General features: G+C 35.2%; 2 protein-coding genes across 5 annotated transcripts; both read left to right on the top strand.

The window, feature by feature from the left end:
- Positions 1 to 2,964: 2,964 nt before the first annotated feature.
- LOC120332695 (organic cation transporter protein-like) lies at positions 2,965 to 14,136 on the top strand. 4 transcript variants are annotated; one of them, XM_078119379.1, is made up of 13 exons: positions 2,965 to 3,187; positions 3,428 to 3,509; positions 3,970 to 4,128; positions 8,943 to 9,046; positions 9,280 to 9,437; positions 9,912 to 10,101; positions 10,197 to 10,326; positions 10,405 to 10,549; positions 11,430 to 11,606; positions 12,015 to 12,123; positions 12,195 to 12,294; positions 12,628 to 12,776; positions 13,163 to 14,136. In XM_078119379.1, the coding sequence occupies exons 1-13, from the start codon at positions 3,045 to 3,047 to the stop codon at positions 13,188 to 13,190; spliced, it is 1,674 nt and encodes a 557-aa protein (XP_077975505.1). In that variant the 5' UTR covers positions 2,965 to 3,044; the 3' UTR covers positions 13,191 to 14,136. The 4 variants fall into 4 exon arrangements, with proteins under 4 accessions (XP_077975505.1, XP_077975506.1, XP_077975503.1 ...); XM_078119380.1 differs by having other exon boundaries at positions 13,178 to 14,134; XM_078119377.1 differs by having other exon boundaries at positions 13,183 to 14,111.
- Positions 14,137 to 14,743: 607 nt separating this feature from the next.
- Positions 14,744 to 24,450, top strand: LOC120332981 (organic cation transporter protein-like). Its single transcript, XM_078119555.1, has 13 exons — positions 14,744 to 15,985; positions 16,224 to 16,302; positions 16,460 to 16,618; positions 17,607 to 17,710; positions 17,958 to 18,112; positions 20,591 to 20,780; positions 20,880 to 21,009; positions 21,138 to 21,282; positions 21,617 to 21,793; positions 22,269 to 22,377; positions 22,448 to 22,547; positions 22,885 to 23,033; positions 23,465 to 24,450. The coding sequence occupies exons 1-13, from the start codon at positions 15,843 to 15,845 to the stop codon at positions 23,610 to 23,612; spliced, it is 1,788 nt and encodes a 595-aa protein (XP_077975681.1). The 5' UTR covers positions 14,744 to 15,842; the 3' UTR covers positions 23,613 to 24,450.
- The last annotated feature ends 1,286 nt before the right edge of the window (positions 24,451 to 25,736 follow it).

The following is a 25,736-nucleotide window of genomic DNA, read 5'->3' on the forward strand; positions in this document are numbered from 1 at the left end:
TGCTCTCATGTTTTTCTTTTATATTTTATTTATACTCACATCCTCCAGCTCTCTAGAAAATTCAGTGTTCTTAACCTTTATGCCCTTAGGCAATATTTTTGTTTTGGTACTCTGCCAACGTATTTTATCTAGTGCGTAACATGCTTTTAAAATTTCTTAGGGCAATTTGTTCTCCATTTCGTCCTCAGTAGAAAAGGGCAGAACCTGATCAGGAAAGTAATTGACTGGAAGAGAGTGCTATGCCGAAAACTTGCGATTGTGCTGTAAATTTAGAAATTATATATAAGACTTAAAAATCTTATGATATCGCCCAATTCACAATAAAAAATTCATGTATTCGCAGAATCACTTGATTATCCTAAGTGATTTGAGAGTCTTGCTGCACACTATCACAAATATATTTCTGTAACGTTTCGTTTGACCAAGTTCATACTATGTATGTCTGAAGAAGTCTGACCTTGGTCAGACGAAACGTTACAGAAATATATGTGTGTTAGTGTGCAGCAAGACTCTTAAATCACATAGGATTGTTATCTCTACTCTTGCTACAGCATCCTTGCAATATATGCATACGGATCCACCGGCACAAAAGCATAGAAGAAGGATAAGTAGTTAGTCTCGCAGAAACCAAATAATCAGCGTCACTTGATTATGCTTGATATTGCTACTGATGTAAAGAAGTTGTGCAATATGTCGGTAGTCCTCGTGGTCCTAAGTTTTAGTTTAGTTCGGGCTCGTTCGATTGAATATCGTCATCGTGATAAATATAGCTATCTTGTCGTTATCATTACTGTTGTCTTTTTTCTTTTGTGTCACCATTTTTCGTAATGAGTATACTAGCGTCCGGTTAAACTCAGTAAAATGTTCAGGATTGCAAGAAATTATTTTTTTTCAGTTTGGGATTGCAATGCTTATTTATGACGTTGTGGTTTGAATTAATTCAGTAGTCTCGTTTGTAGCATCTTTTTTATTGTATTTCGAATTGTTCGATATAACATTATGATATTTGCATGTCTACAGCTCCTATTGTACTATATTTATAGCTACTGTTATTCCTTGGTTTTATATCTGCCGTTTTGGCAATATGCTGTTATATCGAGTTTGTGTATAGGGATTAGTTCTCTATTATATATATGATTTTTCCTTGATCATTTATTTGTTGCTAATTATTTCATTTATATTTTAGTCAACCGTTTTGAATATTCTCAATAGAAAGAGTCTGGCAAAGCGAATTATCATTTCTGAGTACCAAAATTGACACATTAACATTTGTTATATTAATAGACCTAAATTCGATGGAGGTGCGTTATGTATAGTGCGCGATCCAATCACAACATACAGTTGCAGACGTTAGCAGATGTACCGTGTAACATTATGTTAGCGGAAATTACAGTTTCCTGTACCTTACTGCGAGTGATATAAAATGGTGATGACGTCATCAGTATGGGCTACTGCGAGTCTTTTCGGGTTATCTTTTTTTGACAATGTATAGGTTTCATCCAAATACGAAAAGGCGGTTATTCGTTTGAAAGAAAATAGAACAAAAAATATCGAACATCTTTCCAAACCGACAGAACTGGAGTTTATGTACTATCATAATACTGGTGTTAAGTAGAAAGCTACACACTTGGTGTTACGATTGTAAACGTACGTTGTTTACAAATTTGTCGTACATTTTGCCTCTGTACGCAGTGCATCGTGCGTTACCTTGTATAACCAATCATTGTAGACCCATTATTACCCCTTTTTCCTTTTGCTTGTAGCGTAAATTAGTAATTTTTTCCGTTGTCGGGTTCAGCGTTTCCCTCTCCGTCATTTTCGCATCACTTATTCGTCGTGTAAGAGCCGCGGATATTTGGCCGTATTGTTTGACTGTTTACTTATCTCTTGACGTTAAGCGAGCTCAGGTTTTCGGAGGCGCAACTTGTGAAATACGTGCAGTGGCAGATGTTTCCGAAGGTTTTGGAATTACAATGGGAGTTGCGGGAAGGTGATTTGGAACAAGTCTAACAGCTCCCGCGCACTTCGTGAACTTTCTCCCGTTATGGACAGCTTCGGCGTAATGCGTGTGGGAGGTCGTTTGGACAATGCGCCAATACCATATGAATTTAAACATCCCACCATACTGCCAAATGAACATCATTTAACCTCGTTACTGATAATTAAGTGTAATGTACAGAAACTCCTCTTGAACCATCATCGGCTGGATTTAATTTAGTTGGAACGTGGCGCCAATTTGAAACATCACAATTCTGCTCGATCGTAGTTAGTCGGTTAGCAACAAACGTTGTAACCGTTTCGAAGAGTTACGAGTACTCTGTAGTATGGCAGTCGAATTCGCCCAAAAGAAGTTCTGTTTCAGTAAAAGGTCTAGCTCTTTTCTAATTATTGCTCCCAATCTCACGGCTAAGACCGCCGCAGTTAACTCCAAACGAGGCACTGATACGGGTTCAATTTAAGCTAATCTAGATTTGCCCATCAGAAAAGTGCAATGAACTCTGAATTGGTCGTCACTCGAGACGCAGATATGCAACGGCGCTGTATCCGTTATTCGATGCGCCTGCAAAAATATGTACGTTACTTCGACTGGCGCGTCCAAAGTCAAGCGGTCTAAGACTGCGACAAATTTTCAGGTTTTCCATTAGTTGAATTTGGTTGGCCCAGCTATTTGCATCACGTTCACAAATAGCATCGTCCCAGCCGATCTTCTTACGGCATAAATCCTGTACCAACAACTTAGCAGTCAACGTGGCAAAAGCCTAAAATCCAAGGGGATCAAATAACGAGCTTAACGCGACAAAATACCGCGCCGAGTGAACTCTCGAGCATGGATATCAATCTTGCACCCGCCCTTTTTTAAACAAGATTGATAAAATCTTGGCCATGCGTTAATGCCTTAGTTGCTGCAAATAATTTTGCCTATATGAAAATGGAAGTCTAAAGAAACAAATGCGAATTAGTTGAATTTTGCATTAATCATTGATACGAACGTTCCCGTTATACTATTATAGGGTTAGCATAATAAACCTTCAGAAATATATAAAATGAAATTGGACGATATCGAGGAGAAATTCGGTGGCATCAGTCGTTATCAAATATTTGTCATCGTGATGACAGCAACAGCTGTCTTTGGAACTTCATCGATGTCCCAATCAGCAATTTTTTTCAGTGCCGTTCCAGATCACAGGTGAGTTGGCGCAACCAATAATTTTGGAGAATATTAGAGCTAGAAGTCGGACCTCAAAATTTTATAGATTGCGTAAGTTTTCGTTTATATCAAGAGTACATTAGTTTCTGTAGAAATGAACTTGCTAAAATCGCAGCTTGATGTGCATTTTCCTGTGTTATTAATTCCAACAATGTGTGAACAAACACTACTTCTAGTCAAAGTAAGTACTGTACACTGGCCTTCTGCGAATTTTTTCAGATGTGCAATACCACAAATCGACAATCTTACGCTTCTACATTCAAATACCACGGAACATAGCATTTCTTCACTATTTATACCGGTTAGTATATATATCACATCGGAACAATGAAGACGGCTCTGGAACTTCTTTAAATAAATCACCACATTTGGATTCCATCAAAAACCTAAAATGTGCTCTAGCTTATTTAAAACGAACATTAAGAAATTATTATATATATATATTATATATATATATATATTACTATATATGGAGCTGCAAAACTGAATCCTGAGTTATTTGAAATAAACTATTTTGTCGAGTCGAAACGAATCTCGAATGTGTATATTGTTTTATTCTTTGATTATAACAAAAGCATACAAAGAATACTGATATGTATATATATATAAAAATGTCACGATACTCTATTCTAAGGAAAAAATATTCTGTTTATGATTATGAGAGTAAAATATTGATAGAAAGTATAAATTTTAAGTATTTCGAGCTTGCAATTCATCGAGTATTGGATAAATAAGATAATCTCAATTATGTTGTTTTGCAGCCTGGAGATTCTTGTCATAGATACAACTATAATTTATCTGTATGTGATGAACATGGAGACTTATCTTGTGTTACAAACCAAACAAAAGTAGAAAAAATAAAATGTGACAACGGATATGTTTACGATAAAACTCATTTCAAGAGTACGACGGTATCTGAGGCAAGTTTTCTTTGCCACAATCTGGTAGAAAATACCATTAATTCAAGTATTAGTTAATGCGATAGCCCATCACGAAGCAAAGAATTTAAATATAAATTGAGAATATATAAACAACATTGTCCAAACTTTGTAATGATTACAAGGATATTTCTCAGCATAATGAATACATGTTCAATATTGTAAATTACCATTGATATTATGATTTACTTTTTAATATAAGATAATGGTTTTCATCCATCTTGCCTTTTTTTTTATTTTCACATGGATCACTTATAATTCTTGTTTTCGGTTCCATTACATTTGAACCCACGTACATTTGAACCCATGACAATTGCACCTGTATGCTATTGCACCTATGGAATTTTTTTTGTTTCACGGATAGTTAAACCCACACTAACCCTAACCCATGGGTTTTAGCACCCGCATATAGATTGAACCCGTGGATATACCCATGGGTTCAAATGTACATGGGTTCAAATGTACGGTCACCCTTGTTTTCATGTGCGTGGGTTTCATGACCATGTATGTTGACGCCCTTGTCCCTGTTGTTTTGTGGAATTTTTGAATTTCACACATATCCTGGCACATTGTAGTCATTTTTATGGTCGAGAGTGTATGTTAAAATGTAGCCTGTGCTTATATGCTAGATCAGTGGTTTGCAACCTTTCTACCCTGTCGGACAGGTAAAATTAAATTAAATGTACTCGCGGGCCGGCAAAAAATTGAAATGATCGGAACAGAGAATTGCGTAATATTAGGCAATTTCAGGCACTCAATATGCTTGTAGACAAAAAGGCGCACTTAAAAACACCACATACGAAGAAAAACCATCAAATAATGTGCCGGCCAAAATTGAAATGGGTGAGAAACATAAAATAATACCATATATTTGCGTAATGAAATTCAGTGCTGGGCACCCATTATGTGTAAGAAAGGTACACATAAAACATCTCACATAAACAACATGTACATGCCAAATCGTGTATTAACACAAATAAATCTAGCGATTTTGCTGCGGTTTCGTTTCAATATAGGATTGCAAACGGGGCCTCAACGAAGTTTCTGCAGCACGTAGCTATGCAGCGGCGTGCAGCTGATTTCTTTGCTTCGTTTTAATTAAAGCTAGTAATGAAAATGTTTTTGAGCATAACGCATAAGTAACTGGTCAAAAATACGGACAACAGTTTGATTTTGCTCGATTTCTTAGCGATGGGTATTCGTTATCAAGAGATCCAAAGTTGTGACAGTGATTCGTTTTTAGATCTGGACTGAGAAGTATAATCACATTTTTAATCAAGCTTTAGTCGGGTTTATCATATTAAACCCTCTGCAGTTGATCAGCGCCTCAAACGAAATAAATTTACATTACAATAGCAAAATTGTCGGTAACTTGGCACCAGGCTTAAAATCCAACTGTGCGGAAAAGATATCAGCGGCCCATGCTTTTTTGCGCGTCTCATGACCACCTGCAGGGTCGCAACAAGGTCATATTTCACTGGAATATTATACTGTTCTTGGGTGTTTTCTGGTTTAAACAAAGAAATACGCATAACGTTTTATATGGATTGTCATATTACTCAGGAAAAGCATGTAGAACAGAAAAAGCATGCGTGCCGATTTTTAAGTTTCCGAGTCTTGCGAGATTTGATGGAGCGCATTCGCGATGACTCGGAGCCGAAAAAGCGGAAAGTGTAATTATTTATTTTTTCGTTTTTTTTTGTTTGCGGATCAGAATTTTCCAGTTTCGGATCAGTGTCTAAAAGACACGTCATATCCGAGTCTTATCGGTATAACGCTTCATAAGCATATCACTGCGTGAGCAGCAGTCATATCACAGACTTCCACCCCGGGGTTTGGTACATGCTGTATATCACAGCACAAGCTTTTTCCGGGACTTCGGTCTATACCATGCAGGGCACAGCACGACTTCAGACACCTCGGCGTCCCGCCGACCCGGCTTCCGTACACACTGTGAAAACGTGTACCACGCACACAGCGTGACATTCACCGTGAAGCTTCCGATTCATCACTTCCGCTGTATTAGATGGTATTATCGGGTTTATAAAAATGTGGTGTTCTGAGGGTTTTGTCGTTCATGTCGAGCTACCATTTATGGTGGTTGGGGTTGACAGTAGTATAACTTAAGTTGGAAGAAAATGTTACTAAAAGTTTGATAAATACCCGTTTAGAATATATTTCCAGTTTTCGGTGATTCCAAATATGTTCAGGTTTTCATATTTATTTTCCAGTTGGATGAGAAATTCAGTCAGATTTTTCAAGGTTAGTTCCACAATATTGTTATCATTGTTATTTGAATACCTGTCATCGATGTCCAATCTGATTTATTTTCTCATTATGACACTTTTCATGATGGTGAATCCTTTCAGAATTAATAGTTGTTGAGGGCCTTTATAGCTATTTTCCATTATTTCTTTCCTGGATATTGTAAAACTATTGCTGCATATGTCATTGAGAGCGTCACTCATATCCGAGGTGTATTCTGCAATTTTGCCACAGTGTAGAAACAAATGTTTTGCACTGTTATATGGTGTTCGGCAAAATTTGCAGTTTAAAATCTTAAGTTGTCCCGATTGATTGAATCTTACTCCCATGTTTCTCTTTTTGTCTCCGAAAAGATAACCTTCCTTGATAATTCGGTAAGAAGTCACTCTCTCGGAGTTGGGAGAAGTTGTTTGAAAGCTTCTTGTCCGCAGATGAAAATCCTCCCAGTTGTGGTCTTGATGTTAATCAATATGACTCTTTAAGTTCCGTGTATATGTCCTTGTGACGTGCGGTTTCCCACTTATCTTTGGTGAATTTGATATCATTGAAAATGTTGAGTATATGGATCCAATCTTTAGGAATGGTGTTACTGTGTGGCATGGAGTTGCAATATAGATTAGGGTTAATAGTTTTAATTCTTGTTCCCAATGAGTAGTCTCAAAGTGCCAGAATTGGGTTGGGATGTTACCAAGTACCAAAGGCTTCACTATTTCTACTTTGCATGCTTTTATTTTTGCGCCTGGGTCGATCATATTCATACCCCCTTCGTTCCAGGTCTTTTGTAACGTTCGTCTCCCGATGGCTTCAATTTTTTCAGGATACCACAAGAATTTGAACAATAGGCTTTCAATCTTTTTTATCGAATTTGAGGAAATGGGTTTGATTCGCGATTGTTACGTTATTATTGACATTATTAGGGAGTTTATGATGGTATGTTTTCCGTACCAGGCACCTTGGTTTTATCGAGTTCAGAGTTCTGGTCAATAGGCTTATAATTTCGTCCCACATTTTGTCCAGGGGTTTATTTCCGAAGTGGATTCCGAGTAATTTGACATCTGGTTTTATGAACTTCTGATATGGAGATCTGGAGATTGAGTTTAGGGCGTTTTCGGTTATACATAGAATTTCGGTTTTGTCCTTATTAATACTTTGTCCTGATGCCTGTTTAAATTTATGGAGTTCCTTGAATATCTTCCCGATAGATTTTTGATCTTTCACTGCGAAAGTCATATCATCCGCGAATTAATCGATTTTATATTCGTATGACCCAAGTTTTATTCCACGTATATTACCAGTGTGTAATTACTCGGCGCCAAGATGTCGCGAAAAACTCCGCCAAGAGGTCGCAATATTACGGCGGAAGAGAAATTGCGTAATAAACCAACGCAACCTCGTCTTCGATAAAGCGATTGAGACGGCATAAAAACAACAAGATTTCTCGCGGACCGGCAAAAAAGTTTCGCGGTCGCAGACCGGCGGTTGGGAACCACTATGCAGCTAGATCAGTGGTATCAACCGGATTTCCATGTTACACTAGGGCTCCGCCAGTACAGTTCGAAAGTTTCCACTCAAATCCGATAATCTATAATGCATATTGTTTAAATATAATCAAACACCTATTAGGTGCTCCACTATTATTAAACTTGGTACACTTCAAGGATTCTTGTTTTGCCAGTGTTTGGTTTGCTTTTACTGTATATATATATATATAATTATATATTTGTATACAATTCAGAAAATGAAAGCCAATTAAACTTTCGCACGTCGGTTCATCAAGCCTTTCCTTTCGTATGCATCATTGGGCTTCCGATCCACTAAAGCGGGGGTTCTCGACCTTTTTTCTTTTAAGTACCCCCGAGTCACGAAACAATCAACGCGAACCCCCAGTAATCAGACGGAGATATATTGACTGACAATTTTCTGCAGCGACAATTTATTGACCAACTGCTGTAACTATATTAAATTTTCGTATTGGTGTTATTGCCCTTGTCCTACGCCTAACTAATGAATTCTTGTCCCCGCTGAAGTTTCGATGATAAGCATATCACTTTCTGCAATGTTTGTGGCACATTGTTTTTTGAGAATTCACAGTTTGGCTGCAGGGCCGTACATTTCACATTGTTGCGTCACAATCACAGCATCGCAGAAACAAGGAAAATCTATGTTGAGTTTCAATTGGCACGCATTTTTCTCTGGTAGTCGCTTAGTTTTTCTCGGTTAAAGGATATAAAAAGCAACACTCGAAAACTCGACTGCCATCCAAGTACCCCTGGAAATCTGCTCCTGAACCTCTGTGGGTTAGCGAACCTCAGGTTGAGAACCCCTGCACTAAAGAGATTGTGAAGCACTATGCTAGATCTATCGCCTGGTTGCCCGCAACATATAAACCACGATTGGAAAGTTTTGCGCAATCATTGGCAATATGTCAGCAGTAATCCAAGCTGACAATTTCACCCAAGCTGACAATTTATAAATCTTGTTCAGTGAAAAAGGTCGACTTATAAAATGTCAAATTATCATTTCAATTGCAGTGGGATCTCGTGTGTGATCGAACAAACCTTGACGCTCTTGCTAATTCTCTATATTTTGCTGGTGTTTTTCTCGGATCTCTTATTATTGGACCGATGATGGACTGGTTAGTTTGATGCATTAGGAGTTTAGAACGACTAGCTTTAATTGATTTCCTTTTTTATTACTTCGGATCTGTACTAGTTGGGTCATGATTTCACACACATTTGCAGGTAATCTGAATAATTCCTCAATTCTTTAAGTTCTTTCATATAGGTGGCTATACGTTTATATAAAATTATGATTGTGAGGTCACCCTACGTTTTAAATTTAGTGATATACAATACGTGATAATGTTAGCAGGTTTGGAAGAAAACTCACGATACTTATAGCCGCTATATTATACATTGCGACAGGAATAGCAGGTTCTTATGCGTCATCTTATGAGATGTACATTTTTCTTCGTGTCGCCGTCGCTATGTGTGGAATCCCCTGTTTTGTAGCATATTTCACATATGGTAAGAGATACTTGTAATTTTATAGCTCATTTTAATCGCACCAAGTGCAAACCGATTTTAGATTAATCTCATATTTGTAACAATATCAAATTTATGAATCAAAAGTTAGTTAGCCTGACTTCTGTACTTAATATTCAATATCAATAATATGCATCTCGCCTGTGAAAATTAGGTTCACTTATTTATATTAACAGCGTTATATCCAGTAGTGGGATTCAGGGGAATTGCAAGGCTGCGCGCAATCCCGGTAATAGGTTAATAAAAATAAACAAAATATGATTGATGTATATTTTGTTTCATACCTCCGAAATATTTGTCCACGATGAAATATAGCTTTACTTTAAACACCCGTATGAGGTCTGGCATGCATTACCTGTTTCCTTTTATTTGATGCATAGATTTCTGCGTCACAGAACTTTTTTATGTTGAAAACCAAGCAATGGTACTATGAGTAATTCTTCATTTTTCATTTAGCCAACGAAATAGCCGGTAAGAAGTCAAGAAAGGTTGTTGGCGGGTTCACCCAACTCGTAACTGCAACTGCCCATGTTATCCTTCCATGCTTCGCCTATCTAGTACAGGACTGGAGATACCTTGGCATTATGATATCACTGTTTTCTGCTCCATACATTATAATATTTTTCTTCATGCCACGAACTCCGAGGTGAGGCTTTTTAAATTGTGAAAAATATAAAAAAATAATTGGAAAAGGTATATACCGGTATTTGATAATTAATTTTTAATTCAAGTGTTATTTAGATGGCTTCTTACACACGGAAAAGAAAACGAAGCAAAAGAAGTGTTAGATAGATTTGCAAAAAGCAAAAATACATCCCTTAACAAAGAAGATTGGAATTGTCTTGTTAGAACTGAAAAGGAACTTCTTGGCGTAATATCCTTCTCTTCATTTCATTGATTGGTTTTTTCTTCTTCTTAAAAACAAATATTCATTATTTAATATTTTCAGTCTGAATCTGTGTTAAAGAAAATCGTCCTCACCGATTTTTATAGACGCCCGTTCATGCGTGTTGTATCTTTGATTGTGATCTATCTATGGTTTGTAGCGAGCATGGTGTTTTATGGCCTCGTACTAAACGTTGGGAAATTAGCAGGTTTGTTTGGCATGAAACTGCCTTTGATTGTTAATTAGACAAATTTACTAAAGCATGTCAAATAAATATTGCTGAAATACATTTTTGTGAAACTTTAAAAAACATTAGAATCTGTTGATAACGGGTAAAACTATTTTGCATAACACAGCATATCAAAAGAACTATGCTCGAATAAGTGGACACGGAGAGCGAAAAGAAATATTTTATTATCAATTCCCCGAAAACCATATGCGGTAACTTACCAGTATCTGTATCAGGGTACCGGCAACGGTGCAATGACAGTCCTAGCCTTCACATGTCCAGTGTCGATCTATTCTTTATGATTTGGTGTAAACGTGAATTGAAATACCAACTGATCAGAGTCTCTCGTATATTACCAGGTCAGGGGAACCGCAGTCTACCGTTCCCATAAGAAACTTTCCACTTCCGCTAGACACGAGATTCGCCGACGTTCGCTAAGCACGAGACCCGCTGATATGCGTTCGCCGAACCGCCACAAGGTGCGCACATTTTAATGAGGTTATAGCACACGAAGAACGAATCGCATAGAGCTCACAAAAATATTTGAAATAAATAAAGTAATAGCCTTTTGGCGTAAATCATTCATCAATCAATTAGCTATCTATTACCACTGAAAATTTCAAAGCAATTGATCCAGTAATTGAAGAAAAATGACGATTTTTTCATATCGATAGGGAGAATAAGAACAACAAACATAATAACAAAACTAGTCGTAGGTCTTGTCCGTGTCCAGCAAGAACAACAACAACATTTAACTAAAACGATCCAGAGGTCCACTCCGTGTCCAATAAATTCTGTAGTTTCTCATTGAAACACTAAAATTTTGTAACAAATATAATATTGAAAGTATTTATTTTAGGAGATCCTTACATAAATCGGGTGTTGAACGGAATTTTTGAACTTCTCGCATATTTTCTATACATACCTCCTATTCACTACTTTGGATTAAGACGATCAACTTGTGCTAGTTACACTCTAGCGGGTTTATGCTGTCTGGGAACAATGATATTTACACTTGCTGCGAATGGAAATTCAGGTATCCTCGCACTTTAATACGTTTGTAGTCGTTTGTTATTTATTAAATGAAAGGTTAAATTCGCTCAACATGTTCTGTTTTGTAATGTATAGAACGGTACGTACATCTTCCAATGTCCAATGTTTTCCTTGTGTGGTAAGATATTGAAATAAATTGTTTTGTGTTTTTTTCCATTAATAGCATTAATAAATGTTGCTAGCCTTAATTATTATCATTTGAGGGATTAATTTTATTTGAGGGATCGCGACTGTCCTTGAGGAATATGGGATAAATGGTGTTACGATTTGTCGGAATTCGTCCAGGCACCAGAATAATTTCATACATGTGCTGTAGATAAACGAGGACTCAGTTTTTGCAGCAATTTAGATATTCTGTATAAAATTGACTGAGAATGTTATCTGTTTTCAGTTCTTTTGCAAATTAGTCGGTGGATCGGCATTTTGGGTAAATTTTTTGCAACTCTGGCTTTTGCAATAATTTACCAATACACCGCAGAAATTTATCCAACAATCGCCAGGTAATATACGTAGATGAGATTACAATTAGTTCAAACAAGTTCCTGATTGAAAAACTGAATCTTTTTTTCAGGGGAACGGGGATGGGAATGGGTTCAACAGCAGCCAGAATTGGATCAATCATAATGCCATGGACTTTGGAATTGCAACGTTCTGTACCTTGGCTTACGCAAGTAAGTAACATGTATATACCGGGTGATAGGTGTAGTATAGTCCCTTTCTAGTTTCAATTTTGTTATAAAGTCAGTTCTCAATATATCTTAACAAGGTTTTTTTTTTTAAATTAGTAATCCCTTATATATTTTCAACTTATTTAATACACCAGTGAGGGCCAAAACAATATATGATAGGCCTATCCATAAATTTCCTTTGCCATATGAAAAATTTTTGTACCTTATGGACACCCTATATACTACTAACTAGCGATCCAAACTATCCTTCAAAATGACAAATATAGCGAATAACGAATCTATTAGACAAATAAAATTTGTCTATATATATTCTAGACGATATTCGGAAGTCTTTCTGTCCTAGCTGGTGTTTTATCTTTAATGTTGCCTGAAACAAGAAATGCCGATTTTAAAACAAGTATGGATGAAGCGGAAGAATTTTATAGAAGCAACATGACGCTAGCTTCGAGATTCATCGGAGAACGGTTCAATTTGTTATTTATATTATCACATTATTTTAATTAGGTCTTTCCAATATCAACAGTTGTCTTACATTTGAAAAGGCAAGCTTTCTAATTAATGGTAATAGCAAAATAGACTAATTATTCTTTGTAGCTACTGGAAAGCTGAAAATTACGCTTTATATCATTATTTTATTTAAGATTTGAACTAAATTCAGTAAATACAAACATAATAACGCACTTTCTACAACCTCCACTATTCACTCGAGTAATTAGAAATAGATAACTGCTTCGACATTCAAATGAAATTTATGTTCATCATTATACCGTGGTTTTCGGTGCGTTTAAAGAAAAAAAATTTAAATAATATTAATAAGATGGAATCGGTTTCTAATTATTAACTATTTCAGGATATTTTTTGTAAGTTTAGTATTTTGAGTCGGATCTCTGCCGACGAAGATACAAAGCTGAACATTGAAACGGGATCAATGCTTGAAGAGAACATGGACACGTATGAATCAGCCGAGACTAAAAACTGACACAACCAATTTACCTGTGTATATCGCTTCATCATCGTAAAATCTCATTAGAAAAATAAATTAGATAAATAATTACAGAGGAAAATCAATATTTGTGAGTTTGACGCCGACATTTTTATGTAGATGCATTAAGCGAGAAGTCATCTGAAACAAGGAATCCTTCTGAACCGGAAAAATTCCTTAAGATTTTGATAGCTCATTGAACAAACTTTCAAAAATAAAAAAACGGGAAAAAAACTTTGATAGCGAAATCTATCTAATATGGGGAGATGATTTGATCCTAATGATAAACCATGCAACCAATAGATAACCACGAAGTAAAAGGTTCAAGTACTGATATATTAAATACACGAACATACTTGCAATGCTATTTGTCGTTTTCCACCTTCATTTCTAGTTTTCCATGAAGTTAGTTTTTCGAGTGGGGATCATGTCGTTCATTATGTAACTTATCATTTTTGAAAGGACAGTATCGAGTTCAGTGACGTTGTAATCTGGATTTTGCATCAAGCGTATCCAATATGATCGACACAAATATGATGATGGTCACTGGGAAAAAGCAAGCTCTAAATACTGTTGAAATGGTCAAAATTATAAGGAGAAATGAATATTGTATCCTACTGCGTGTACCGTTTGTTAATTTTATGGTTGATTTTTATGATTATATTTCATAAATGAATTACATTTAATTAAAAATTGAAAACAAACTGTCAGATGAGTCAGTACGTGCATCCAGCAGTAAAATGGGGGAATATTGCAAAAATTATTAGCGCGGAAGTATAAAAAGTATAAAATAAACAAATCGAAATCGAGGAACCTAGTGTGCATCCCTATGCCTTAATATTTTAAAATACTAAAGGCTCCTTTTAATCTGGTATATATACTTGGTTTCATTTTTAGATATATGGTTATATTTCTAACGTTCATTGAATAAATTTCGATCTCTTACTGAGTAAATTTGAATCTCATACATGGCGGTTGTAAATTTATCCCGTCCAAACAATTTTCAGTCTGGTACTGAATAAGACAAACCGAACCAATCCCAATGGAAAACGTTTAGTATCCTATAGCAGAAAAACAATATGAGGTATATGACGTAAAATAATGTTGGATTAACATATAGTCACATATGGAATTATAATTTAATTCTTATTATTAATTAAGGGAATAGCCCCTAAACAATTATTTCATTTCTAATCGCTCTGGTTTTTGTTAATCTTGAATAGTTAAAAAAATGTACCATACATTAGGATTTATGATGTCTCGACTTTATGTGAATAGTTAGCGCCACAAATTCTAAACAAAAATATAGAATCAAATACCAAAAAATAAATTACGTGATAACCCATCTTTGAATAATACATTTTTTTCCGAGGTCTAGTGATCGCTTGCCATTCGTTGATCAATCCTATTTTAATGTTGTGTGAAATTTGTGACAAACGCTAACCAAATTTAAAGAGTTTATGAATTGAGAATGGTTTGGCTGTACTGCATATTTTGCGTTGGAGTTAAATATTCAATATATATATATATCAAGTCAATGGACAATATATCAACATTTCAGGAATCAAGCAAACAACCAAACTGCAGTCTTTAGCGGCATGCCAATTTAATAGACTTTCTAGAAAACCAAAAAGTAATAAAATTCTGACACAAAACGAGGTATCTGGACCAGGACCTCCTACGACCAGACAGGACTAACTCAACTTCAACTCTTCAAGTCTAACGTCCAAGTTCACGGCTCGTGTATTTTTATTTTTTGAGCATCAACCCCCAAATTTTTCGTGTCTCATTATCAAGGTATTCCTACAACTAAATGTTGATACGCATTTGAGCAGATACGCAAGAAGATACGCAATCCGCCTCAGAGAAATTCAAAATCAGCAGGACAACTTCATATTATACCTGGATTTTCAAATTTGTTTACCGACATCGACAAAGCACTCTATACGCAGAAATTAAAATTGATATTATACCAAATCAATTTTGCCGCGCATGGAATATACGCAAGCCGTTTTCTTATATCAAGCAGCAGCATTTCTACCACCTGTTGTTTGGCAAACGTTTATAAAACATCTTCTTTCTTCTCTCGAGTCCACACTAACATTTGTTCCATTATTGGAAAAAATTACTCGTGGCCCACGGAAAAGGGTCCTATTTCAATACCAGCATTAATCATTGAAGCGAACGTTCTCGTTTCAGGTCGAAAACGATCATATACGATATAAAGCAATGTGAGCCTAGCGTTATTTTAGGTTACGCTTGAGCAACATCTCAACTTTGCTGATCGTGCGGACATACATTTAAAAACTAACCCAAATCCTACAGGGGACATTGTGCGAAAGACCAGTAGTGGTTGACCATGCTACAGTAACTAAAAATAGGTAAATTAGGTAGATGGCGTTGAACTTGGAAAAATTAATTAGGTACGTGCTGTACATGTGGTTGAAGCGCTGTATGATGTGCTGATGGTAAAACTATTGAACTGACATTTTGAATAATTACTATTATATATCGTGTTAGCATAATAAACTTTCAGAAATATATAGCAATGAAATTGGACGATATTGAAGAGAAATTCGGTGGCGTCAGTCGTTATCAAATATTTGTCATCATGATGACAGCAACAGCTGTCTTTGGAACTTCATCGATGTCTCAATCAGCAATTTTTTTCAGTGCTGTTCCAGATCACAGGTGAGTTGGCGAAACCAATCATTTTGGAGAAAATTGGAGCTGTAAGTGGAACCTCAAAAATTTATAGATTGCGTATGTTTTCGTCTACATCAGGGAGTACATTAGTTTCTGTAGAAATGTAGAAATGAAAATCGCAGCTTGATGTGCATTTTCCTGTGCTAATTCTAATAATGTGTGAACAAACACTACTTCTAAACAAAGTAAATTCTGTACATTGGTCACTTGCGAATTTTTTCAGATGTGCAATACCACAAATCGACAATCTTACGCTTCTACATTCAAATACTACGGAACGTAGCATTTCACTATTTATACCGGTTAGTATATCACATTGTAACAATGAAAACTGCTCTAATACTGCTTCAACAAAATCACCACATTCGGATCCTATTAACAACCTAAAATTTGCATTAGCTCATTTAAAACGCAGATTTGAATAAAAAAGATGATAACCTCGATTATGTTGTTCTGCAGCCTGGAGAGTCTTGTCATAGATACAACTATAATTTATCTGTATGTGATGAACATGAAGACTTATCTTGTGTTTCAAACCAAACAAAAGTAGGAAAAATAAAATGTGACAACGGATATGTTTATGATAAAACTCACTTCAAGAGTACGACGGTATCTGAGGCAAGTATTCGTTGACACAATCGGGTAGAAAATATCATTAAATCATGCATTAGATAACGCATAATGCAATATCCCATCATGAAGCAAATAGTTTAAATATAAATTGAGAATTTATAACCAACGTCATTCCCAACTTTGTTATGATTATAAGGATATTTCTTCGTACAATAAATACGTATTCAATATTGTAAATTTTCATTGATATTGTGATTTACTTTTTAATATAGGATAATGGTTTTCATCCATCTTGCCCTAATTTCATTCACACCTAGATCATCCATAATTCTTGTTTTAATGTACATAGTTTTCATGATCATCTATGTTGACACCCTTGTCGCTGTTATTTTGTGAAATTTATAAATTCCACTCATATCTTGGCGCGTTGTAGGCATTTTTATGGTCGAGAGTGTATGTTAAAATATAGCCTGTGCTTATATGCTAGATCAGTGGTATCAACCGGATTTCCATGTTACCCTAGGGTTCCGCCAGTACAGTTCAAATGTTTCCACTCAAATCCCATAGTTTATATTTAATATATTATGCATATTGTTTAAATATAATCAAACACCTATGTGCGCCACTATTAATAAACTACAATTCAAAGATCACTGTTTCGCCAGTGTTAGGTTTGCTTCTACTGTATATATCTATATACGTTTATGTGTGTACAATTGAGATAATCAAAGGCAAATAAACTCCTGCATATCGGTTCATCGATTCTCTGGTATGTATTATTGGGGCTTCGTTCCACCCAATGGGTTGAAAATCACTGTGCTAGATCTATAGCCTGACTGCCTGCAACAAATTTAAACCACGAATGGAAAGTTTTACGCAATTATTGGTAATATGTCAGCAGTAATCTAAGCTGACAATTTCACCAATTTCATGAGAAACATCATGATTTATAGTTGATTATGATGATAAAAGATAAGAAATCACTTTAAGATTGAGCCAATTTATAGAATGTCAATTATCATTCCAATTGCAGTGGGATCTCGTGTGTGATCGAACAAACCTTGACGCTCTTGCTAATTCTCTATATTTTGCTGGTGTTTTTCTTGGATCTCTTATCATTGGACCGATGATGGACTGGTTAGTTTGATGCATTAAAAGTTTAGTACGAATACCCTAAATTGATTTCCTTTTTTATTACTTCGGATATGTACTTGTTGGGTCATGATTTCACACATTTGCAAGTAATCTAAATATTTCCTCAAATTTTTTTCAACTTTCAATGCTTTCATGGGTGGCTATACGTTTCTTTAAAATTATATATTTGTAAGGTCAGCACCCTACGTTTTAAAATGTAGTGATGGATATTATTTAATAATGTTATCAGGTTTGGAAGGAAACTCACGATACTTATAGCCGCTATATTATACATTGCGACTGGAATAGCAAGTGCTTGTGCGTCATCTTATGAGATGTACATTTTTCTTCGTGTCGCCGTCGCTATGTGTGGAATCCCCTGTTTTATAGCATATTTCACATATGGTAAGAGATACTTGTTATTTTATGGCTCATTTTATAAGTCGCATCAAGTGCAAACCGATTTTAGATTAAATTCATATTTGTAACAATATCAAATTCATAAATCAGAAGTTAGTTAGCTTGACTTCTGTACATATTATTCAATATCAGTGTGTGCAGCTATGCATCTCGCCTATAAAAGTTAGGTTCACTTATTTATATTAACAGCGTTATATCCAGTAGTGGGATTCAGGGGAATTGCACGGCTGCACGCAATTCCGTTATTGTGAAGTCGTGGTAAGCTACAAACCGGCTCCTGGTTTTTGTTTTCGTTTAATTAATCGTTAGACTACTGCAACAAATAGGTAACGTTCACGGTAACTGGCGACTAGCGTTATATTTTGTGTTTCGAAAACCATGTATAGGAGTTAATTGAAGCGTGTTATGTTAATGTAGCTTACGTAATGAAACACATTAGTAAGTATGACGTTAGGTTGTTCTTATCGTGTAGTCCTACATGTTACGTTCTTGTTTCGTTATACAGCTATAAGTTCGGCATTGTCTTGTTAAATAGCGGAACCTGTTAGTGAATTGGACTTAAAAGAGCATATTTTTTTAAAATATTGAATTCTATCACTGGTTATGTATATCTATATATAACCCAATTTTATGGCGTAACATGGTCACATATTGTGTCAAAAAGTCGTATCTTTAGGCAATGATATTTTGTTTTTATATATGGAGAATCAGTCATGTTGAAGGCACCAATACTTTGTTTAATATTCCAATAATATGTTTATGACTGGCAAATTTTCCATACTTTCTTTCAAATATATTCCTAATTTTGATACGATTTAACATATGATTATCTGTATCCGCTGTCCCAGTGAATCGCTTTTATATGATTAATCACGATATGCTTCAAAGATTGTTATTGATTGACTAAAAAAAATCGATTATGCCTATTTTGGTGGATGCCATCGCGATACTCTGCAAGGGTTGACTTCAAGGGCATTAAGAATTAGATATAACATTCACGGTGGAGTCTGAGAACGCATAACAGATACGGAATCATTTTGTTGCAATCGAACTAAGCATGAATGCGGTTGATATTCTATTTAATTATTCAATAAGTGATGATAAACATGATTATACAATATTGGAGCGCGCATTTATGTAGTGACCCTCTGTTTAAAAATCCGTGATAAAACTGATATGTGAATAAAGTAAGCCACTATAAGTTAACTACTTCAGAGTGGTCCAAAGTTGCGAGGTTTGAGGGCCGAAAAAACATTTGAGGATGTCTCGCGGGCCGCAGTCTAAAAAAACCCAAATATGATCAAAACATCGCGAGTTTTACTCATTTTAAATATATTCGAGAATGAGAGTTTACCGTTCTAATCATTTTTTCGAGAAAACTATAAAAAGCCTTTAGTTATTTTATAATTGCTTTCCGAAAAATATCGTGGTATTTTCGGTATATTTTCTCGTGTTTGGTTTTGTAATGTCGCTTAAAATTATATTTTTTCATGACAGATATTACTTGAAAACACAGCAGACGCTGGCTGTGGTTTAACGTTGTTGTGGGTAAGGAAATAAATTTCCTCCCGGTTTCTCTCGGTGCCCTTTTTTCTACACTCATTGTGTGAAAAATTGTTATATTTGAAAAATTGTATTACTTGTAGCATGAGCAGGCGTAGTGCTAACGTCAAAGAACAACCAAGTCCGTCTAAGTTGAGATTCCGGTCCCAGATAAAAGAAAACTGAATTGCGCGGCGCTAAGTCAGGTCTGCGCTCGTCACTGCTGTCACATGGCCAACGCTTGAAAATATAGGAGTGTTTTTACTAAAATAAAGGCACAAAACGTCTCTCCAAATGAGAAGTTACCTAACGCGAGCTCATCTCATCGACCTGGTCCTGTATGAACAAGACAATTCATTCTCTTTGTACCGATCACAGAACGTCATTCCCATATAGGCACCGTCTTGACGTTTATAGATACAACATTGAAATTCCGTGATTTTAACAAACATCAATCCCGACATCGAGATTAGGAAAAGGACTATTCCCACTTGGAATAGTTTGAAATTATATCAGAATTGTTCTGCTAATAAATACAAATATCTACCAATGATTCAGTAGTGTACGCTAAAATGGTTCTTCGGGTCGCACGAAATGTCTCCGCGGCCCACTGGTCGCGGTTTGGACCACTCTGAACTACTTAATTGAGGGATTAATTTGTATAAATATTACATCCGCTTGGTAAACTGGTTTTGCTTTTTCTTGGCTTTAAATATATACTTATATGGTCCTGATAGGAATTTCAGATATCTGGAATATTTGTCCACGATGAAATAATACTTTACTTTGAACTCACATATAAAGTCTGACATGCATCTCTTGTTTTGATTTATTTGATGCATAGATTTCTACGTCAGGGAACATTTTTAATGTCTTAAACCAAGCAATGATGCCATAAATAATTCTTCATTTTTTATTTAGCCAACGAAATAGTCGGTAGGAAATCAAGAAAAGTTGTAGGAGGGTTTACTCAAATCGTAACTGCAACTGCGCATGTTATCCTTCCATGCTTCGCGTATCTAGTACAGGACTGGAGATACCTTGGCATTATGATATCACTGTTTTCTGCTCCATACATTATAATATTTTTCTTCATGCCACGAACTCCAAGGTGAAGCTTTAACTATAAATTGTGGAAAAATAAAAATAAAAATTAGGAAAAGAATATACCGGTATTTCAAAGTTAAATTTTATTACAAGTATTATTTAGATGGCTTCTCACACACGGAAAAGAAAACGAAGCGAAGAAAGTGTTAGATAGGTTTGCGAAAAGCAAAAATACATCATTTGAAAAAGAAGATTGGAATCGTCTTGTTAGAAATGAAAAGAAACTTCTTGGCGTAATACCCTGCTCTTCATTTTCATAGATTGGTTCTCTTATCACATTTCCTCATATTTGTTATGTTTAAAATGTATTTAAATTTCATTTTTTCTTACAAAACAAATATTCATTGTTCAATAATTTCAGTCTGAATCTGTGTTGAAGAAAATCGTTCTAACCGATTTTTATAGACGCCCGTTCATGCGTGTTGTATCTTTGATCGTGATCTATCTATGGTTTGTAGCGAGCATGGTGTTTTATGGCCTCATACTAAACGTTGGAAAATTGGCAGGTTTGTTTGGCATAATACTGTGGCTTTGAATTATTAATTAGAAAAGATTAGTTTTTTACCAAAACATGTCAGGTAAATATTTGCTAAAATACATTTTTGTGAAACTTTGAAAAACATTATAATCTATTTTGCATAACACCGCAAAACATAAGAGATATGCTTAAATAAGTGGACACGGAGGGCAAAACGAAAGATTTTATCATCAATCCCCGAAAATCATATGCGGTAACTTACCAGTATCAGGGTACCGGTCCCGACATGTCCAATAAATTCTGTATTTTCTTACTGAAACACTAAAATTTTGTAACAAATATAATATTGAAAGCATTTTTAGGAGATCCTTACATAAATCGGGTGCTGAACGGAATTGTTGAACTTTTTGCATATTTTCTATACATACCTCCTATTCACTACTTTGGATTAAGACGATCAACTTGTGCTAGTTACACTTTAGCAGGTTTGTGCTGTCTGGGAACAATGATATTTAAACTTGCTGCGGATGGAAATGCAGGTATCTTCGCACTTTAATACGTTTTTAGTCGTTCGTTATTTATGAAATAAAAAGTTAAAATCTGACATGTTTTGTTTTGTAATGTATAAAACGGTTCAAAACGTACATCTGTACAATTTGAAGGTAATGTTCACCTTAACTAGCAACAAATAAAGTAGTCTTTCACACAAACTTTCGCACTGAAAATTTCTTCCAATGTTTTCCTTGTGTGGTAAAATGTTGAATTAAATTGTTCCGTGTTTTTTCATTAATATTTATGTTGCTATAGCCTTAATCATTATCATTTGAAGGATGAATTTTATTTGAGGAATCGCGACTGTCCTTAGAGAAATAATGGATAAATGGTGTTACAATTTGTCGGAGTTCATCTAGGCACCAGAATAATTTTAGGCATGTGTGGATGAACGAGGACTCAGATTTTGGAGAAATGTAGAGATTCTGTATATAATTGACAGAGAATGTTATTTGTTTTCAGTTCTTCTGCAAATTAGTCGGTGGATCGGCATTTTGGGTAAATTTTTTGCAACTCTGGCTTTTGCAATAATTTACCAATACACCGCAGAAATTTATCCAACAATCGCCAGGTAATATACGAAGATGAGAATACAATTAGTTCAAACGAATTCAGGTTTGAAAAACTGAATCTTTTTTCAGGGGAACGGGGATGGGAATGGGTTCAACAGCAGCAAGAATTGGATCAATCATAATGCCATGGACTTTGGAATTGCAACGTTCTGTACCTTGGCTTACGCAAGTAAGTAACATGAATATACAGGGTGATAGGTATAGTATAGTCCCTTTACAATTTCATTTTTGTTATGAAGTCATGTCTCAAAATATCTTAACTAGGTTTGTTGCTTTTCATTCAGTAATCGTTTTCGTAAGTATTTTCAACTTATTTAATACATCTGTGAGGGCCAAAACAGTATATGGTGGGCCTATCCATAAATTCCTATTGCAATTTAAAAAAATAAAATGGGATTCCATGGACACCCTAAACTACGAACTAACAATCCAAACTATCCTTCAAATTGACAAATATAGCGAATAACGAATCTTTTAGACAAATAAACATTTCCTATATATTCTAGACGATATTCGGAAGTCTTTCTGTCCTAGCTGGTGTTTTATCTTTATTGTTGCCTGAAACAAGAGATGCCGATTTTAAAACAAGTATGGATGAAGCTGAAGAATTTTATAGAAGCAACATGACGCTACCTTCGAGATTATTCGGAAAACGGTTCAATTTGTTATTCATTATAAGTCTTTCCAATATTAACAGTTTTCTTACATTAGAAACGTCAAGCTTTCTAATCAATGGCAATAGCAAAATAGTCTAATTAGTCTTTGTAGCTACTGGAAAATTACGCTTTATATCAATATTATATTTAAGATTTGAACTAAATTTAGTAAATACACACATAACTAGTTCCCGATTTAATACCTAGTAACACTTAGCAGCTCATAGACATTGTGCGCACTTTCTACAACCTCCACTATTCACTCAAGTAATTAGAAATAGATAACTGCTTCGACATTCAAATGGAATTTATGTTCCTCATTATACCGTGGTTTTCGGTGCGCTTACGGAAAAAAACTTCAAGTATTATCAATAAGATGGAATCGGTTTTCAATTATTAACTATTTCGTTATATTTTTTTGTGAATTTAGTACTTTGAGTCAGACCTCTGCCGACGAAGATAGAAAGCTGAATATTGAAACGGGATCACTGCTTAAAAGAACACGGACACGTAGGAATCAGCTGAGACCAAAAACTAACACAACTAATTTACCTGTGTACATCGCTTCATCATCGTAATATATTGTTAGAAAAATAAACGAGTTATGGAGGAAAATCAACATTTGTAAATTTGATGCTGACATTTTCATTTGGACGCATTAATAAGCGAGTAATCATCTGAAACAAGGATTTATCTTGATCCGGATAAGTTCAACGTAACGTTTTTGATAGCTCCTTGAACAAACTTTTAAATAAAAAAATACGGAAATAAATTTTGATAGCGAAATCTATACTGGGAGATGATTTGAGAACAATCAGTAACAATAGTAAACGTTTCACGAAATGATATAATGAATACACCAACATACTTGCAATGCCATTTGTCGTTTCCTCCTTCATTTATTGTTTTATATGAAGTGATTCTTTGAGTGTTGATCATGTTGTTAATTATGTAATTTTCCATTTTTGAAAGCGCATTATCGAGTTCAGTGTCGTTGTAATCTGGATTTTCCATCAGGCGTATCCAATATGTAGGCCCAAAAATGATGGTAGTCACTGGGAAAAAGAAAGCTTTAAATAATATTGAGATGACCAGACTCAAATGCGGAGAAACGAATATTGTAGTGCGTGCACTTACTGTTAGATAATATTATGCTTACTTTTTGTGATTATATTTATAGAACTGTCAGATGAGTCAGTACCTTGATTTAGCAGTAAAATGGGAGAATATTGCAAACATTATTAGCACGGATGTATATCATGTGAATAATGAACAAATCAAAATCGAACAACCTCATATTTGTTCCTACTCCTTGATATTTTAAATTATCAATACGTTATATCAATTATTGTACTTTCTAACTTGACTCAGTACAACAAAAGGCTGTTTAATGAATAAATTCGATAATGAACAGGATTTCTGAATGGTGGTTATTAATTTATCCCGTCCAACCAATTTTCAGTCAGGTATTGAATAAAGCAAACCAATCCCAATGGAAAACATTCTGTATCCAACAGCTGGTGACCGAGATGAGATATAACGTGAGATGATCTTGAATTACCATCTAAGTAATATATAGAATTATAATGTGAATATCATTAAAGAATAGTTCCAAAACAATTCTTTCATTCCTGACCTCTCTGGTTTTTGTTAATCTTGAATAGTTTAATAAGGTTACCATACATATTAATATCTAAACTTTACGTGGAAAGTTAGCGTCAAAAATTCTGAAAAAAGATAAAATCCTGAACTCCTAGAACTCCTGAAAAATTAATTCAGTGATAATCCATTATCAAATATTACATATCTTTCCGTGCTATACTGATCGCTTGCCACTCGTTAATCAATCCTATCCTGATTTTGTGTGAAAATTTATAACGAATGCTAATCACGTAAAATCGCCGATCAACCATAAATATTCATATGATGCGATCAATAAAAATGTGTAGTATGTTGAGAATTTGGTCAAGGCTACAGAAGCTGGGCACAGTCTTCACTGCCAAGCGATAAGAAACGTGAAATTTCATCAATGCAAAAATATATAGCATCATGTGTACAAAAACATAGTGTGGCAACTTTATGCCTTACCGTCCAAGTAATAAACTACCTATTTTCAATTTGTGATTAGTGATATTTTGAAGCAATAGGAAATACGCAACGAGGATATAGCTTTGTAGGCGAGTTTCGACTGAACTCCAGAGTTCAGGGAAAAATCATTTGTGCAATATTGAACAATATTGTGCAATATTGAATACCAGAAAAGAGTTAGCCCTAGAGCCTATCTGGGTTTGCTGATACCTCATGCACATATATTTTCAATACTTCCCAGTCATATCATTTCTGAGATATTATGCTAAAAATGATCTCTATATTGGAACATTAACGAATTTTCGAGAGTATATTTTCCAAAACAAAAACTATGAGTATGTGTAACTATCAGTATAGAGCAGTGGTTCCCAAACTTTTTAGAGTTGCGACCCACTATTTACTACCACAGCTTATGGCGACCCATTTAACTTTTTGTGACATAACACAGAACACAGTAATAGCTAATCATCGTAAAACTACCGTGTTTCCTCGAAAATAGGACCTGGCCTGAAAATAAGACATAATTTGAATTTTAAAAATGATTTCAATTAAACCCTCCCCTTAAAATAAATTTAAAATGTGTGGAAGAGGAAAGATTCAATGACCTGAGGTAG

The sequence above is a fragment of the Styela clava genome, chromosome 13 (genome assembly GCF_964204865.1).
Source record: "Styela clava chromosome 13, kaStyClav1.hap1.2, whole genome shotgun sequence".
Taxonomy (NCBI): Eukaryota; Metazoa; Chordata; class Ascidiacea; order Stolidobranchia; family Styelidae; genus Styela; species Styela clava.